Source organism: Sus scrofa, chromosome 8, assembly GCF_054392235.1.
Source record: "Sus scrofa isolate SSC_HxYL_T2T_F1_AM1 chromosome 8, Sscrofa_HxYL_maternal_Yorkshire_Landrace_v2.0, whole genome shotgun sequence".
Lineage (NCBI taxonomy): Eukaryota > Metazoa > Chordata > Mammalia > Artiodactyla > Suidae > Sus > Sus scrofa.
In genome coordinates, this window is record NC_139390.1 from 90582398 (window position 1) to 90600832 (window position 18435).

An 18435-nucleotide genomic window follows, 5' to 3' on the forward strand; every position below is an offset into this window, starting at 1 on the left:
GCCAATGTGATGTGTGATGCTTGCTCTTTTGGTTGCTGGTCTCTTAATTTCAAATGCATTTTCAATGTTCTGCATTTGTCCTTCTCTTCTCATGCTTGCTAGTTTTGATATCATATTTGTCAATGGAGGATTTTCTATCTTTATTTTGTCCTTGCCTTTACCAGTGAGTTTTCTCATTTGTGACTTTCTTGTTTCTAGTTGTGACTTTTTCTTATCTGCCTAGAGAAAGAAGTTCCTTTAGTAGTGGTAGAGCTGGTTTGGTGGTGCTTAGCTTTTGCTTGTCTGAAAAGCTTTTGATCTTCTGTCAAATGTGAATGAGAGCTTTGCTGGGTAGAGTATTTTTTGGTTCTAGGTTCCTTCCCTTCCTCACCTTAAATATGTCTTGCCACTACCTTCTAGCTTGCAGAATTTCTGCTGAAAAATTAGCTGTTATCCTTATGGGGGGGGGGGATTCCCTTGTATGTTATCTGTTGTTTTTCCCTTGTAGCTTTTAATATTTTTTCTTTGTATTTAATTTTTCTCAGTTCGATTAGTATGCGTCTCACTGTATTCTCCTTGGGTTTATCCTGTATGGGATTCTCTGCTTCTTCAACTTGAGGGGGTGTTTCCTTTCCCATATTATGGAAGTTTTCAGCTATAATCTCTTAATTATTTTTTTTGGCCCTTTCTCTCTCCGTTCTCCTTCTGGACCCTCTATGATGTGAATGTTGATACATTTACTGTTGTCCCAGAGGCCTCTTAGACTCTCCTCAGTTCTTTTCACTCTGTTTTCTTAATGCTTGCTCTCTTACCAGCTGATGTGGTTGAGATGAGGATCTACTACATCTTGAAGGAAGGCAGCAAGGCAACAAAGGATATCGTCTATTTCTCTGTTGAGGACAATGGTAAGTCAATATTGAAACCATAAGAAGGAGTCTTGGTTAATGAAAATCAATATGAAATTGAAAGGAATTAAATAATTGACATGGTAGTCATAATCAGTAATGTCTTTTTGTTTTCTTTGTGCTCATATGCCAAATGAGCCCTGACAGATCACTTTTTAGGAAGGGAAAGCAATGCAGAATTTCAGTAGTGAGGTAGGAAGTATTTTATCTGATTGGATTGCATGTGCCATCCTATAGGCAAGTAAATCTCCTCTTTGGGAGGATCTGAGAATCTAGCTGGTAATCTCTCTCTCTTTTTTCTTTTTACAGCCACACCTGTGACATATAGAAGTTCCTCGGCTAGGGGTCAGATCAGAAGTGCAGCTGCTGGCCTACATACAGCACAGCCACAGCAGCACCAGATCCGAGCCGCATCTGAGACCTATGCCACAGCTCATGGCAATGTCAGATCCTTAACCCACTGAACAAGGCCAGGGATCAAACCCACATCTTCAGAGAGACAGCATCATGTTCTTAACCTACTGAGCCATGACAGGAACTCCTAGCTGAAAATTTCTATCACTCTGAAACAAATCTAAAAATCTAGTGTTATATTTTGTTAGGATTTTTAGCTCCAGAACCAAATCTTAGTGGCTCCTTGATCTTAGAATTGTAGTCGTCCTAGATGGGGTGAAAAATATATTGACTGGCACAGAAGAAAGCTTGCTAAAAAAAAGAATGCCTATTTATGCTACACTTCTGTGTGTTCATGGTGTTTTCAAAGTGGTATACCGGGCGGCAACTAGTTAACAGAAGGCATTTTCTTTACACAGCCAGGGACATGCTGATCATGGGATCAAAGAAAAATCATTTTGCAGGATGACAGAATAATAGCAAAAATTATGTCCATGTACTTACTGTCTGCCACTCCATAACCTCTTTCGGTACAAATCATTATTCATTATCAGTAAGTACCATGTGTTTTCCGTCTAAATATGCAATCAGCCAGGACTGTATTACTGAAAAACAGTCCTATATGAGAGGCAATGTGGTATACTGAGTTTGAATCCCAACTTGTCCATGTGACCTTGAGCAAGGTACTTTGTCTTCTCTGTGATTCATTTCCCCCACCTATAAAATGATGATCTTCATATTTAATTCAGAGGGTCAGTAAGAATTAAATGGGATAATATATGTAAAGCACTTGGCTCATGGCAGGTGTTCAGTAGGAGTTACCTTCTTTCTGCTTGACTAAATACATTGTAACCATTGATCCCTCCTCCCCATCTTCTCACTTTAACAGATCTTTTCTTCTTTCCCCATTTTCTAAAGAATAAAAGTTACTAGAAAGATGGAGATGAATTTAAGCCTTCTGAACTGATTCACTAATGGAAAGCAAATGTAAGACTCAAGTGGTTTAGAGTGGCTCTTTGTCTTTCTGTTTTTGAGGATGATACCTAAAAGATGTACATCTGACTTGGACACTGTGTTTTCTAGGCAACATCAGAAATAAGTCAGTCTGTGCTGATAAATAATGTGGATTTTATATAGCTACCATTTTTAAAATAATATTGATCATAATTATGGATGATTTGGAAGGAGACTTTTTGTAAATAAAGAAATGTATTGTGGACTTTAAAATCCACAATCAAGGGATTCAAAGGAAACGAGTTTTGCTCTCTTTACCTGTGAAAATTGCATGAAAGTATTTTTGTTCAAAGTTTTTCCCAGTAAAATAAGACACAAGTTTATTTTTTCACCATTACTTATTTTTTTAAGCTGTGCAATTCCATGTATAAAAATAGAAAAACAATTTGAGCATGCAGTAACCTAAGAGGGTTCTGGTACAAGAAAATAATCACACTTCACAAAGATGATTAACAAAAGGAAAAAATATTTTTGAAAGAAAAGAAATTCTATGAAAGGTGTTCTTTTAATATTCTCTATGGTAAATCAGTACGTACTATACTCAGGGAGTGTGTCATTCAGATCACATTGTGTATCCCTGGCTTTTTGTTTTCCGGTTGCCGAATATCCTGATTACCACACATCAATTTAAGCAACATATTATTGCTTGAAGAGAAAAGGTATTGCTTGAAAGAGTCAAGGCTGTTCTTGTCTTACATTATGTAAGCAAGCTCTTAAACAGTCACTTTAGGAATAAACATAAACCAAAACTTTATGGGAGTTCTCATCGGGTTAAGGATCCAGCATTGTCACTGCATTGGCTTGGGTAGCTGCTGTGGCGCAGGTTCAATCCCTGGCCTTGAGACTTCCACCTGCCACGAGCACAGCCAAAAAAATAAAAATAAAAATGAAAAAACTTTACAACCTCAGATTAAATCTTAACCTTCCATGTGTGCCTAATAAATAGATAATTATAAATAAATACTTATGTGTGTCAACACACACACTAGCATGTAAGGTATGTACATACCTGTAGAGCTCTATAAAAAGAGAAATATATTTTTATTAATTTGGAAATGGCTAGTTACCATGTATCTATCTTCTTAATGCTGAGATAAAATACTTCAGTTTCAAATTCAGGTTCTGCACTTATTGAAATCTCTTGTCCTGGATATCAGGCTAGACATTTATTTATTTATTTATTTATTTATTTATTTTGTCTTTTGTCTTTTTTGTTGTTGTTGTTGTTGTTATTGTTGCTATTTCTTGGGCCGCTCCCGCGGCATATGGAGGTTCCCAGGCTAGGGGTTGAATCGGAGCTGTAGCCACCAGCCTACGCCAGAGCCACAGCAACGCAGGATCCGAGCCGCGTCTGCAACCTACACCACAGCTCACGGCAACGCCGGATCGTCAACCCACTGAGCAAGGGCAGGGACCGAACCCGCAACCTCATGGTTCCTAGTCGGATTCGTTAACCACTGCGCCACGGGAACTCTAGGCTAGACATTTAAATACCTTACTTGTCATTTCACCTCCACAATAACATCATGATTAGTTACTATTCCCCTTTTTATGGATAAAGAAGGTAGACTTTGATATTGATTGAAATGGTTATTATTACTGAAGGTATTAGCACCTAAACATTCTAGGGAGTCACATGGAAAGATAAGAAAACCATAAAATCCTAATCCTTCTTAAAATCAAGTCTCTGTTAAAGTTATCCTTAAATGTATCGATCTATTGTTTGCTCCAAAATTACAGGTTTCTCTGGAAGACATTTAATTTATAAGAAAAATTACAGGCTAATGTCTGGAGGCTGATGTTTATATACAATACATGCATAAAACAGATCCTTTAGTGAGAGAGCAGCAGGGAGCGTGAATGCCTTAATGTTGTCATTGCCACTTTTGGGAACCAGAAATCAGAATGTCACCTTGGGTTGAATGACCCATCTATAGTCTTGAATAACTGGAGCCACTGAGGACAGTATTTTTAATAGAAACATTATCTAAAGATTACCTTCTGTCTGAGCTTCACATTAATCAAGCTGGAGTTCCCATCGTGGCTCAGTTGTTAGCGAACCCAACTGGCATCCATGAGGACGAGGGTTCGACCCCTGGCCTTGCTCAGTGGGTTAAGGATCCAGTGTTGCTGTGAGCTGTGGTGTAGGTCACAGACACGGCTCGGATCCTGCATTGCTGTGGCTCTGGCGTAGGCCGGTGGCTTCAGCTCTGATTCGACCCCTAGTGTGGGAACCTCTATATGCCACTGGTGCGACCCTAAAAAGACAAAAGACAAAAGAAAAAAAAAATTAATCAAGCTACTGGGTCTTTTGTTTGTCACTCTTCATCAGGACCCAGACATACTGTATTGTCTCCATGTACGACGATGACTCAGGCTTTTCTAAAGTGAATTCTAAGAAGTAGGAATGAATATGTGTATATCCATCTGCACAGTTTCTCAGCCTAAATTGATGAGAAACTGGCAGAGGAATAAAACATATGTAAGAAGCACAGAATGGATATCAAACCCTGGCTTCCTTGACAGGAGGCCATATTGTAAAATATGTGAAATAGACCTGGGGCTTAACTTAACCTGGTTAGGTTTCCAGAGGCCAGCACCCTAGCAATAACACAAAACTAGAAAGTCAAGGGCCACATGACTACGGCTCGAGCCAGCATTAAGGGCAAGAGATAACTGAATAAGTGATGGAGCATCACAGTGTTTTGACATTCAGTGTGTTACTAGAAGTAGGACCTTCGAGTAGAAAGTTCTGCTTTTGCTTTTATTTCTTGACAATCGTGTGAGAAAGTGAATACAGGAAGTCATCCTTACGCAGTGTGGCATAAGCAGAGAGAGCCTTGGGGCTCCAGATCACTGACGCCATCAGCATCCCGGTTCTTGGCTTTTACTTTCTTCTGTTTTCTACCTCTCCTTCTGTTCTCTGTTCTCATTTCCTCCCTCATCTGCTTTTACGTTCTTCAGCCCAGCCCGTGGAATGAGCTCTGGATGTGCATCACATTCATTCTGTGTCCTGGTTCTGGGTCCTCTTTCCAGGCCCACCTGTGCTCTACCTGTGACTTTGTTTACCTTACCCCATCCTACCTATGCCTGGCTTTTCCATTGGGCAAAATAGTTTTTAGGAAATATAACATTCTTTGGTGTATTTATTTAGAAGTGTTGGGGAGTTCCCAGGTGGCCTAGCAGTTAAGGATCCAGCATTGTCACTGCTGTGGGGTGGGTTCAGTCCCTGGCCCAAGAACCTCTGCATGCTGCGGGCACAGCCTAAATAAATAAATATGTTGGTATAAAGCTAACCATTCTATTATTAAAGGAATCTGTACATCTTATAATAAGCAATTATCTGACCTTAGCCATAGCTAATGAATGTGCTGAGGAAAGGGTGCCATTTGTTCTTTTTAGAAGTAAAAAATTCTCTGAAACAGGAGTTCCTGTCGTGGCTCAGCAGTTAACAAACCCAACTAGCATCCGTGAGGATGTGAGTTCGATCCCTGGCCTCACTCAGTAGGTTAAGGATCCAGCATTGTCATGAGCTGTGGTGTGGGTCAAAGATGTGGCTTGGATCCTGCGTTGCTGTGGCTGCAGTGTAGGCCAGTGGCTATAGCTCCGATTCAACCCCTATCCTGGGAACCTCCATATGCCACAGTGCAGCCCTAAAAGAGACCAAAAAAAAAAAAAAAAAAAGAGAGAGAGAGAGAAAGAAAAAAAAAGAAAAATATGCTCTGAAACAGAAACACGTTGTCATGAGGTTTACCGCCCAAAAGCCAAGAACGGTAGAAAACAGTGCTGGAACATATAGTCCTAGGAAAGAGAGAGAAATTGAATTCCCTTGGAGACTGATGTGTAAACGGTTTCCTTCACTGGTGCAGTGCTCCTCCAGGAGCTGGACACCCTCCAGTTAGGGACCAGGGAAGACACTGGGCTGCACTTGGGGCAGGGCCTCGGGGGAGCTGGCAGTATTGCAGCTGGAAGGCTCTCGGCTGGGGACAGCTCTCTGAGGTACTCCATTGAAAAAGACTAAAAATGGCCTTTGGTCTCTGCTTCCTGTGATGAGAGAAAAATGGAATATGCACTAGTTGGCAAGGAAAGAGGGGAAAAGAAAATGGGTTTCTCGAGACAATGGCTTTCTAGGTTGTTTTTTTTTTAATGACTGGAGGAAGACTTGTAACAGACAATCCATTGCTATCCATTGTGTGTATATACAACATAGTCTATCCAACCCAGTGATGGATACTTGGGTTGTTGCCTCCTTGTAGTTGTTGTGAATCATGCTGAATGCAAGGAACACTGATATACAAATGTCTATTCAAATCCTTGCTTTCGATTCTTTGGGGGATGTACTTAAAAGTGAAATTGCTGCGTCTCATATGCTTATTTTATGTTTCTCTTCTTTTTATTAACTGCCAAACTTAGCAGCTGCATAAATTTCTCTTTTAATAGTCAGATAAATGTGTGTATTTGCTTGTATAGACATTTCTCTAAAAAGAGGGCTAGAGGTTTTCCTAGACTGCCAAAGGGCTTCTAAGGCCAAAAAATGTCCAGAACCTAGGCACACCGTCTTCTCTTTCACCTAAGGCAAAATAATTTAAATCTATGCTATCCTGGCAGATGTTTGATGTCAGGGACCAAAATGAGTAATCATTACAAAAAAAAGTGATTTTGTAATATCTTGGAAGTTTAGAACAGATGAGCTTGACTAATAACATTTAAAAATGCTTTCAGAACCAAATTTTCCTGGTTGTAACAAAATAAGCATCTTTACCAGCAGACGTATGCTGAGAAAACATAATATGCAGTTTAGTGGGGAAATATAAGTTCAGGTCTTTAATATACCAGAACATAAGAGCTAATTAGAAGAGAACACTTTGAAAAGCTAGAATGTTCCTGAAATGGGGTTGATTTAATCAGTCAGTTCTATTGGAGTTCTGAAAAGAGAGCGAAAATCAACAATTTGCATCACTTGTGTAGAACTGTAGTCGATGTAAAATACTATGAAACACATTCATTCACAATGTGCAACCGCACCCAGTAACCATTAGACAGTATCTTATTGTTAGCAATGCTGTATCATCTCTATAGGTTTCATCTGAAGTCTGTGCTTTGAATGAGAAAAATTCTTTAACCACTAGCTCAACTTCAGTGTTCACAATTCAGAATGTGATTGTTATCAAGTCTGGGAAGAAACACATAGCTAGAAGATGGACTCAAATTTCAGAAAAGACATGGTTCTGTTCTTACTTGACTGTAGTAGCATCCATTCAATTAACAAATATTTATTCGTTCCCACTGTGGTTCAACAAATGAAGAACCCAACTAGTATCCATGAAGATATGGGTTTAATCCCTGGGCTCGCTCAGTGGGTTAAGGATCCCTGTGTTGCCACAGGCTACAGTGTAGGTCACAGATGTGGCTCAGATCTGGCATTGATGTGGTTGTGGTGCAGGCCTGCACGCATGGCTCCGATTCAACCCCTAGCCCAGGAACTTCATATGCCGGAAGAGCAGCCCTTAAAAAAAAGAAAAAAGAAAAAGTACTTTAAGTATAACCTCTAAAAATTGTGAATCACTTTAGTGTACACCTGTAACATAATATTGTAGAGCAATTATACTTCAATTTAGAATTTTTTTTTTGAAAATTTAAAAATTTTTCAAAAGGAGTGATGCCCAGGTTTGTGGCATAGTTATCTGGGTGACAAGGTGGCAAGAAATACTGAGTTCTTTTTGGAAAATGTTGAGTATGAAGTTCACATTCCAGACCCGGTTCTTGCCAGCCCTACGGCTTTGGGAAAATTCTATACCTTTTTTTTTTTTTTTTTTTTTTTGGTCTTTTTTTGCGTTTTCTTGAGCAGCTCCCACGGCATATGGAAATTCCCAGGCTAGGAGTCTAATCAGAGCTGTAGCCACTGGCCTATGCCAGAGCCACAGCATCGCGGGATCTGAGTCGCATCTGTGACCCACACCACAGCTCACGGCAACACCGGATCCTTAACCCACTGAGCAAGGCCAGGGATTGAACCCACAACCTCATGGTTCCTAGTCGGATTTGTTAACCACTGCGCCACGATAGGAACTCCAGCACTTTTTGAATCTCATTCTAAATAGAGATGTTGGTTCCTGCCTAGTTCACAGGGTGGTGAGTCTCTAATAAAATTGTGTGGAAACACTTTACAAACTGTCAACCAGTGTACACTGAAAAGTGTTACCATATTGGTGTTCTAGTAACCAATTAAAACTCGATATATTCTCATCATTACCAGGGTGAATTGCCTTTTGGAGTCAGGCTTAGTGGGAAAGTACAAGCCTAGAAATCAGGAGACCTGAGTTTGAATCCTGCTGTGCTGCCTGCTAGCTCTGTGTGGTGTAGGGCTGGTCCTCCCCTAATGTAAGACGAGCTTGAATAGTTCATCTGCAAAGGCCCAAGAATGCTGTTGACTATTCTATCGAATTTTTGTAAATATTTAGCATGAGCCCACTAAGTCTAAATGAATTTTTTTTTCGGCTGCACCTGCAGCATGCAAAAGTTCCTGGACCGGGAATCGAACCCATGCCACAGCAGTGACCCAAGCCACTTTAGTCACAACACTGGATACTTAATCTACTGAGCCACACAGGAAGTCCCTAAGTGGAATATTTTTATAAAAACATTTCCAGAAGAATTTTCTATCACCATAAACCTACTTTATGGAGAAAAGGCTTAGACTGTTGAAGAAACCATTATTATACAAACAAGTACAAATGAGATTAATGTGTCATTTGGTACATGCAAGTGTATTGCTGAAACAGTATAATCAAGTATGACTAAGGGATGGTAAAATGTGATTCATTTGCTGCAATGAACAGTCAAGAAAGGTATGAAATATTCTAGCATCTGTTGTTGAATTTCATTTGGTGGGTGTGAATACATAAGGCTTGATTTTTCCTTGCACTTTCAATTGCAAATAGCAGAAAGTTTGTAAAGCCTTACACAGTTCTCTTCTAGATTAGTTTATTTTCTCTATTGTGGAATATAAATAATCAGCCACTCCTACTTTTTTTTGTTGTTGTTGTTTGTCTTTTACAAAATCTATTTATTTACAATTACAAGCACAATTGCATGTAATATGTAAAATGGAATGTATGAAAATACACACTATTTTAAATACTATTATATTGAATTATTAATAGCTTATATATTAAACATATAATTGTATATAATTTATAAGTATTTTATAGACTATTATATATAAAACAATAATAATAGAATAGAATAATGTATAATAAACTAATTTATTAGTAGTATTATAGTGAATAGTTATAATAAATATGACTTATATAATTAAAATATACACTTCTGTGGTTTTTAGTATATTCACAGTATGTACAACCATCACCACAATCTGTTTTTACAACATTTTCATCTCCCCGAAAGAAACTCATACCTGTTAGCAGTCACTCTCGTTTCCCCTTACCTCACATCCCTCACTCTAGGCCCGGGAAACCACTAATCTACTTTCTTTTTAAAAAAATTTTTTAAATTATGGTTGATTTCAGTGTTCTATCAATTTCTGCTATACGGCAAATGACCCGGACATATATATATGTATATATTCTTTTTCTCACATTATCCTCCATCATGTTCCTTCACAAGTGATTTGCTATAGATCCCTGTGCTATACAGCAGGATTTCATTACTGATTAAGATCCCTTCATATAAAAGGAATCACGTAATAAGTGGTCTTTTGTCTGGTTTCTGTCACTTAGCACAGTGTTTTCAAGGTTCATCCACATTGTAGCATGTGTCAGTATTTCATTCCCTTTAGGGATGAATAATATTCTATTGCATGGATATGCCTCATTTTATTTACCTACTTCTTAGTTGATGGACATTTGGATTGCCTCCACTTTGGGGCTATTATGAATAAAAAGTGTTAGAAACATTCATGAAATGTGGATGTATGCTTTCATTTCTCCTGGGTCTACACCTAGGAGTGGAAGCCTTTCCCTGGGCTTTGAGGACTCAGGGCTTCTTGCTGTCTGCTCTCACTGATCTCTTGGGGAGCTCTTTTTATTCAGTAAGAAGAATAAAAATGATCGTCAACTGATAGGAAAGAAGTTGCATTCATTTGAAAACACCTTCGGCCTGGGCATTTTCTGAGTGTGCACAGATCAGTTATTTTCAAGAAGTGCGAAATTTGTCATGTGATGAAATGTGTAGATGCGTTAAGGAGGTTCAGTCACCTAAGAGTATGATCTTTTCCCTAAGATAACGTCATAGCTTCCATAACACTTGTTGCAAGTGATATTGGTCATTAATACAAGGGTTGTGCCTGTGGGGGCGGGGGGTGGGGGGGGAGACTCAGTAAATTTGACACAGATCTGCTGAGCAGAGTTTTTTTTTTAATACAGATGCCTATAGTGTGAAGCAAAATACCAAATTCATAGGGAATTGTTAAAGATATCTCTGAGACTTCAAAGCTTATAGCCTGTAGCTATGCCCCAGGTCCTGTACTTGCTCCTCCTCAGGATGGGTTCACTCTCATATGCCCTGAGGGTTATCTTGGTTTTGATAGAATGAATGTATTTTCTCCAGGTAGTTTTGACATGTCCAAATAATTTAAATGTTATTTCCTAAATGGAGTCCTGTAGAACTAGTTGTTAAAAGGGGGTGCATTAAAAAACAAAAAAATTCCAGCATTTAAATACGCTTAAGAAATAATGGGTTTATCAAATAAATTGTTTAGTTAATTTAAAAGTTTTCTGGAGTTCCCTTCGTGGCTCACTGGAAACGAATCTGACTAATATCCATGAGGATGCAGATTCGATCCCTGGCCCGGTTCAGTGGGTTAAGGATCTGGTGTTGCCGTGAGCTGTGGTGTAGGTCAAGATGTGACTCAGATCCCTCATGGCTGTGTCTGTGGCTGTGGTGTAGGCTGGCAGCTGCAGCTCCAATTCAACCCCTAGTCTGGGAACTTCCATATGCCTCAGATGTGGCTCTAAAAAAAAAAAAAAAAAACAAAAAAAAATGTTTTCTAATCTCTTAGTTCTTGCTGGAAACAAAAGATCTAGAACTACCTGGTATAACCTGGGAACTGTTGGTGGCCCACAAGCCTGTAGAGCATTTCACCAAAGTGACACCTTTGCTTTTTTTTTTTTTTTGGTTTTTCACATTATACATAACATGATATAAGTTTTAAGAAGTGATTCATGGAAAATCACTCTTTAGATGTAAAACACTCCAGTGTTTTGGACCTCTGAACACAGCTTTGTTTGTCTGCAATGTTTCTCTTCTCTCCTTTGTCATGTGTGATAGAATTGGACTTGGCAATGCCCTTTCCTTTAACTGTTTCACCTGGACTCTTTTCTGATAAAATGGCTTGTTGCTGGAGGCACATTTTCTTTGACTCATTGGGCATGAAAGGGTGCTATTTTTCTACATAATTTCACCTTTCATACTTTAAATCGATTTTTCTTTGAAGCTCCAATTTTTCTCTTCCACGAATTCATTTGTGAGAAAAAAATGAGTGCTAAGGGGGGGAAGACTGCTGGTGCATAATGTAAGGCGGGTGTCTGGAAGGGCTCTCTGACAGATTTCTACAGAGACTGTAGGTCCCACCACAGCCCTAAGGCCCCAGGACTCACTCACCTGCCTGAACCACCAGATGTGGAAATGGAGAGAACAGCTCCTCTACAACTCTTCTCTGGGCTGGCTCCGATTCCCTCCACATGTTACTACCGTTTAATTCTAACCTGTTCCCTTACTCAGCCCAACATACTTGCTTGCTGCACAGTTCACTGCCAAGCAGCACAGCATCCTAGCAAGAACACAGGTTTCGAAATAATGTTTCCAGAGTTATTGTTTGGCAAGTTCAGGAAGGTTGGGTCTTCCTTTTCTTTGGGCAGGAGTGGCACCTTCCAGGGAAAATAGTCTGGTCCAGATGAGTGGATGGCATTGCTTTATCCACAGTTGCTTAGGAAGAACCCGGTCTGGACATCATATGGCAAAATCTGTAAACCACTCTCAATGGGAGGGTAGCTAGAAGATCGAAAGGAATTGGATTCACTTAAACTTACCGCTTTCTTTTATATTTACCAACAATCATTTTATTAGTTTTTCCATTACACTTGAAGTTCCTATTGTTAATTTATAGACAAAATTTGTTGTACTAAGTCTCTTTAAACCAGTAGCCCTCCTAAAGGAATAAGCCCAGCTGCTAGACATGGTTTAGCTTGTTTAAAAATTCCTCCTTTATGTACCTCCTACTGAAAAGAGCTTAATTAAAAAAAAAAAAAAACTTGATGTTTCAGTCATTCTGGTAAGCAAAAGAACAAGGTCTGTCCCTTACTTCCAGGATTACTTAAAAGGCACGCATAACCCTTGTGACAATATTTGTTGTATAAATAAATTTCCTGGGAAGTTTTATTCAAGCTCAAGTCTGTTCCCAGCCCTCAAAACGCTCTGATTTAATTTGCCTGGGACAAATCCTGCACATCAATGTTTTTTAGTAACTCCCCAGGCAATTCTAATGTGCAGTCAAGTTGGGAACTGTGGTAGGCCAAATTCTGAAATAGCCTTTGTGTATACATCCTGTACAACATTTTTCCCTTGATTGTAGGTGGGACCTGTGACTTGATTGTAATCAGTAGAATATATCAAAGTTGATGGGATGTTATCTCTATGTTTAGGTTTACACACACACATACACACACACATAATCTTCATCTTCCTAGCAGCTGCTAGTGAGATTCTCCATTGGCCTTGAAAAAGAAAACTGCCATGTTACAAGCAACCTACATACTGCAAGGTCCACATGGCAGCAAACTTTCAGAAGCCTCTAGGAACTGAAGGCAGCCTCCAGCCAATTGCAAAGAAGAAGCTGGGACCCTCAGTCTCAGCCACAAGAAAAGGCATTCTGCCAATAATATCTAGAGCTTGGTAGCAGATTCGTCCTAGTCAACCTCTTGGATGAGAATGCAGTCAGCTACCATTTTGATTGCTCTTTTGTGGGACCCTGAGTAGGGGACCCAGCTAAGCTGTGTCTGGACCCCTGACCCACTGAAGCTATGAGATAAGAAATATGTGTTTGATTGAACTTCTAGGTTTGCGGCAAATTTTACATGGTGGGGGAGAGCCAACCATGTGATGAGAGGGTTCGGACTTTCAGTGCTACCCTCCTGGCTTCCAGGAAGGGAGAGGGGCTGAATCAATCATCAGTGGCCCGTGATGTCATTAATCCTGCCTGTGTAATGAAGCTTCCATAAAACCCTGAAAGGACTGGGTTTGGATAGCTTCTAGGTTGGTGAACACGTCGAGATGGGAGGAGAGTGGTGCCCAGAGAGCATGGAGCTCCTGCCCCTTCCTATATACGTTGCCCTAAACATCTCTTCCATTTGGCTGGCCTGAGTTATATCCTCCTGTAATAAACTGGTAATCTAGTAAAATGTTTCTCTGAGTTCCGTGGGCTGCTCTAAGTTAATCGAAACTGAGGAAGGGAGTCCTTTGAAACCTTCCATCTATCGTCGGTTGATCAGAAACACAGGTGACAACCTGGACTTGTGTTTGGCTTTTGAAGGTGGCGGCAGAGGTGGAGGTGAGGAGGGAAGAAGCAGTGTTGTAGAACTTGAGCCCTCAACCTGAGGGATCTGATGCCATTTCCAGGTAGACAGTGTCAGAACTGAGTTGAATGGTTAGACACCCACCTAGGGTTGAAGAATTGTTTGGTGGCGTTGGGCTCACATTGGAATTGGTGTCTAAGTCATTACAAGCATGCATGGTCTTTATGTCAATCTCTCCAACTCCCAAGCTCCAAAGGGACGAAATGGGCTTTATTTCTATATTTTATTTCATCTGCCGGCTTCATTTTCTATTGTTCATTAGGGCCTTTGGAACCCTTATGTTTCATTCTTTTATTCTGTCAGGAAAAAACATTTTTGAGTGAATAGCTTAGCTATTTTTAAAATTATGTCTTAGGGGAGTTCCCGTCATGGCGCAGTGGTTAACGAATCCGACTAGGAACCATGAGGTTTCGGGTTTGGTCCTTGCCCTTGCTCAGTGGGTTAACGATCCGGCGTTGCCATGAGCTGTGGTGTAGGCTGCAGATGCGGCTCGGATCCCGCGTTGCTGTGGCTCTGGCGTAGGCCGGTGGCTACAGCTCCGATTCAACCCCTAGCCTGGGAACCTCCATATGCCGTGGGAGCGGCCCAAGAAATAGCAACAACAACAACAATAACAACAAAAAGACAAAAGACAAAAGACAAAAAAAAAAAAATTATGTCTTAGGGCACACCAGAAAAACCAAATAAACAGGGAGGAAATTGGCAACATTTAAAAGTAAGCACAAAATGGTGAGATGCTATACACAGATGGGGACTTACACAGAAATGTAAACCACAGAAAAAATTTAAATTGTTTTTCCTCAGAGACTTAAAAAAAAAAGCAACAGTAGCTCCAAGAGCTGGTCTATTGAAATGCACATATTAATACCATGAAATTACACAATTTCATTCAGCACACAACTGATTCTTCTGTATAAAAGCAACCAATGTTATCATTACCTCTCTCCCCTTTCATCCTTTAACAGATATAGAGAGCAATACTTTCTCACAGGTCAAAATATTCCTTTTTTTTTTTTTTTTTTTTTTGTCTTTTTTTTCTTTAGGGCCGAAGTAGCGGCATATGGAGGTTCCCAGGCTAGGGGTCTAATCAGAGCTGTAGCTGCCAGCCTACACCACAGCCACAGCAGCTCAGGATCTGAGCTTCGTCTGCAACCCACACCACAGCTCATGGCAATGCTGGATCCTTAACCCACTGAGCGAGGCCAGGGATGGAACCTGCATCCTCATGGATCCTAGTCAGAGTCGTTTCCACTGAGACACGATAGGAAGTTCCCAAAATATTTTCTGATGTTCTCCTTAGGTGCACATAGTTCTCATTAATGTAGATGCTAGGGCCTTTCTAGGGTCTGATCAACTCATTAGTAAAAGAAACAGATTTATAGCAACTCTATTTGGTTGCTTTACTAATCAGTGCCCAGTGAAATAAAAGCCAAATTACCCTCTGTTAGCAAGTGAATTCCCCCCTCCTCACCCCCTTGCTCCCCTGTGCCCCACAAGCTGCAGCATCCTGTTCTGTGCTTCTGAGTTTCCACAACCCCCATCAGGGGCATTGGGGTTGCTTACCAGTGAAACTTTGGACCATTTTATCTGGAGTCACTGAGTATTTGAAAATTTGGTTGTGGGTCTTTTGTAATGTATTTCCACCCATCTTCCGAGCTCTTACCGAATTTGTAGGAAATCAAAAGTCTTTATCTTGTTTGATTCGTGTGCAGCAAGCCAAATGCTTGAAAAGATTTCGTGAACAATAATTATAAACACTGTCTAATAGAAGAACATTAACTATTTGCTTGTAGAGTCTGGGACAAAGTAAAACTAGCAACAGTTTTAAAAAGGAAAATTAGATGTGTTTTAAAAACTACTCAAGGAATCCGTTGTTTCTTTCTTTTTTTTTTTTTTTTTTTTTGTCTTTGCTATTTCTTTGGGCCGCTCCCTCAGCATATGGAGGTTCCCAGGCTAGGGGTCGAATTGGAGCTGTAGCCACCGGCCTACACCAGAGCCACAGCAACTCGGGATCCGAGCCGAGTCTGCAACCTACACCACAGCTCATGGCAACACCGGATCCTTAACCCACTGAGCAAGGGCAGGGACCGAACCCGCAACCTCATGGTTCCTAGTCGGATTTGTTAACCACTGCGCCACGACGGGAACTCCAGGAATCCGTTGTTTCTTAAGTCCTGGTTTAACACCTTGCATCTAGCAAAAACCAGAGAGGATTATCTCCTATGTAAATAGTAATATAGAAGCATATTATTAAAGAAATGCTCAGACCACTGCAGCGATAGGAAAAAAAAAGAAAAAGCAATGAGTTTATTGACTTGCCAGGAAAGAAAATACACACCAGTGAAGAAATTTAGAGACTCATAGACATAGAAAACAAATATAGAGTCAGCAAACGGGAAAGGAGGGAGGAGGGATAAATTAGGAATTTGAGATTACCAGATGCACACTGCTATATACAAGGTAGATAAACCACAAGGACACACTGTACAGCACAGGGAAGTATTATTATACCCAGTATTTTATAATAACCTGTAATGGAACAGAACCTGAAGAAGAATACATACATAACTGAGTCACTTTTCTGTACACCTGAAACATTGTAAATCAACTATATTTAATAAACACAAAATTGAAAAACAAAAGTCACCTGATGTAGGTGTTAATCACATTTATAAAATCACAGCAACGTCTAGACTAGTGTTTGACCAAACAACTGGGTACCCCATGTTAGCCAAGTTGAAACAAACTTAACCATCACAGTGATGGTTCTGTCCAAAAGTTTCAACCATCTCTGAAGCAAATAGAAGTACCCTCACTTGGTGAAAAGACAGTTAGGGCAAGTAAGTGTCTCTTGCTCAGGTTTAACTCTTAATGGGAGTTGAGAAGACCTGGAATGCGGCTGCAGACACCACAGAGCTCTTCTTCACTCGGGGTGTCCTAGCAAGAGCCTTGTGCCTCTGCCCGTGATCTCTCCACCCTCCCAAAGCACTGAGTTTCCTTCCTCTTGAGGCAAACTACATATCCACTGTCAGCCCTTCTGAAATCTCAAGGCGTCTTGAGAAAATCAACTTTATTAGGTCTCAAGAAGTATTTCTCCTCTTTTCTCCAATGATGCTTATTCCCCGTTTGTCATGTCACTCATTATTGATATGTAGAGAAAGGGCTAGTATCTGGGAAATTGTGAAAATGATAATTATAGGAAGGGTAGTCTTGACAGAAATGGAATATGGAAACACCATTCTGAGCAAAAGACCTTGGCTTAAGAGGCAGTCATATTTTTGTTCTGTAACTCAGACCATACAGTTAATACAATCCTAGTGGGTAAATGTTTTTCCTTACAAACTCCAAGAAGAACTTTTAAAAAAGAAGTTTCTGTGCTTTCAAGAATGAACCTTGATTTTGTTATTTTTAAGAAAAGCAAAATTATGGAAATTGTTATTGTTGTTGACATTATTATACTCACTTAGAATCACAGACCTAAAGACTAGAAACAACTTTGAAGGTCATGCCCATTTTTTGTTCTTTGTTCAGTGAAAGATGTGGGAGATTTACCTTGAGATTTTATCACAATCAACAAGGAAACTCCTAGGTTTGAATCCAGTGGGAGGATAAAGGCCAATAATAAATTAAGAAACCTTTTGTAGATGCTGCTTATTAAATAATCATTCTTTATGTTTAAATTTTTTTAAAAAGAGTGTATGCAGATACTGACTAGTCTTCTAGAAGCTGGAAAGAGCTCACATATGCAGGAAGATGAAGAAAACAGAAATACAGACGGAGAAAGAGATACATGGGAGGGGGCAAGATGAAAGAAACAGAGGAGGAGGGGCTTTGGCAAAGGAAATGAGTTACAGAACAAAAATGTGACTGCCTCTTAAGCCACACACACACACAGCAGGAAGCGAATAAAAGAAAAAGGAAAAGACAGGAAGCTTGGACTATTCTGTGTGTTTGGCCACTGTTAACGTTTCTTATCACTTTTTTCCTCCCTCCCTCCTTTCCTTCCTTTCTTTCTTTCTTTCTTTCTTTCTTTCTTTCTTTCTTTCTTTCTTTCTTTCTTCCTCTTTCCTCTCTTTCTTTTCTTTCTCTTTCCACTTTAAACAGCTCCTGCTCATATACGAGTATCCTGTGTAAAATACAACATAATTCATAAAATAATACACACAACCCAAAATCTTCAAAACAATTTTTGTTTTATTAAAATATATCATTAGTGATTTTTAAACTGAATGTTCCTTTACCGTTAATACAGGCATTGTTTGGCATTCAGTCCAAATTGAATGGCCTATTCTACCATTTTTTCTTCTTGCCAATCTATAGCATCATTCAATTTCCATTTTCCTTAATGGTCCGTAAGATTTATGGATTTGACATTTGATCGCTTTAGTCGAACCCACTGGGACCGTTTGTAGTTTGGGCTATGAAAAAGGCATTTTCCTTTCTAGGAAATGAGTATTCTACCCAAGAGTTTGTAAGTGGAGTGGAAGCTTTTCATTTATCTAGCACTTGCTGAGTTGTGGTCTGGCAGAAAAGAATTGCTGACAAATGGAATG

General features: G+C 39.8%; 1 protein-coding gene across 1 annotated transcript in view; it reads left to right on the plus strand.

Moving 5' to 3' along the window:
* The window catches only part of FREM3 (FRAS1 related extracellular matrix 3), a 55031-nt gene that overhangs the window by 4327 nt on the left and 32269 nt on the right, over positions 1–18435 (plus strand). Inside the window, 3 exon segments of the mRNA XM_084971128.1 lie at positions 795–884; positions 6161–6290; positions 13721–13857. Coding sequence (XP_084827254.1) covers positions 795–884; positions 6161–6290; positions 13721–13857 — 357 coding nt within the window.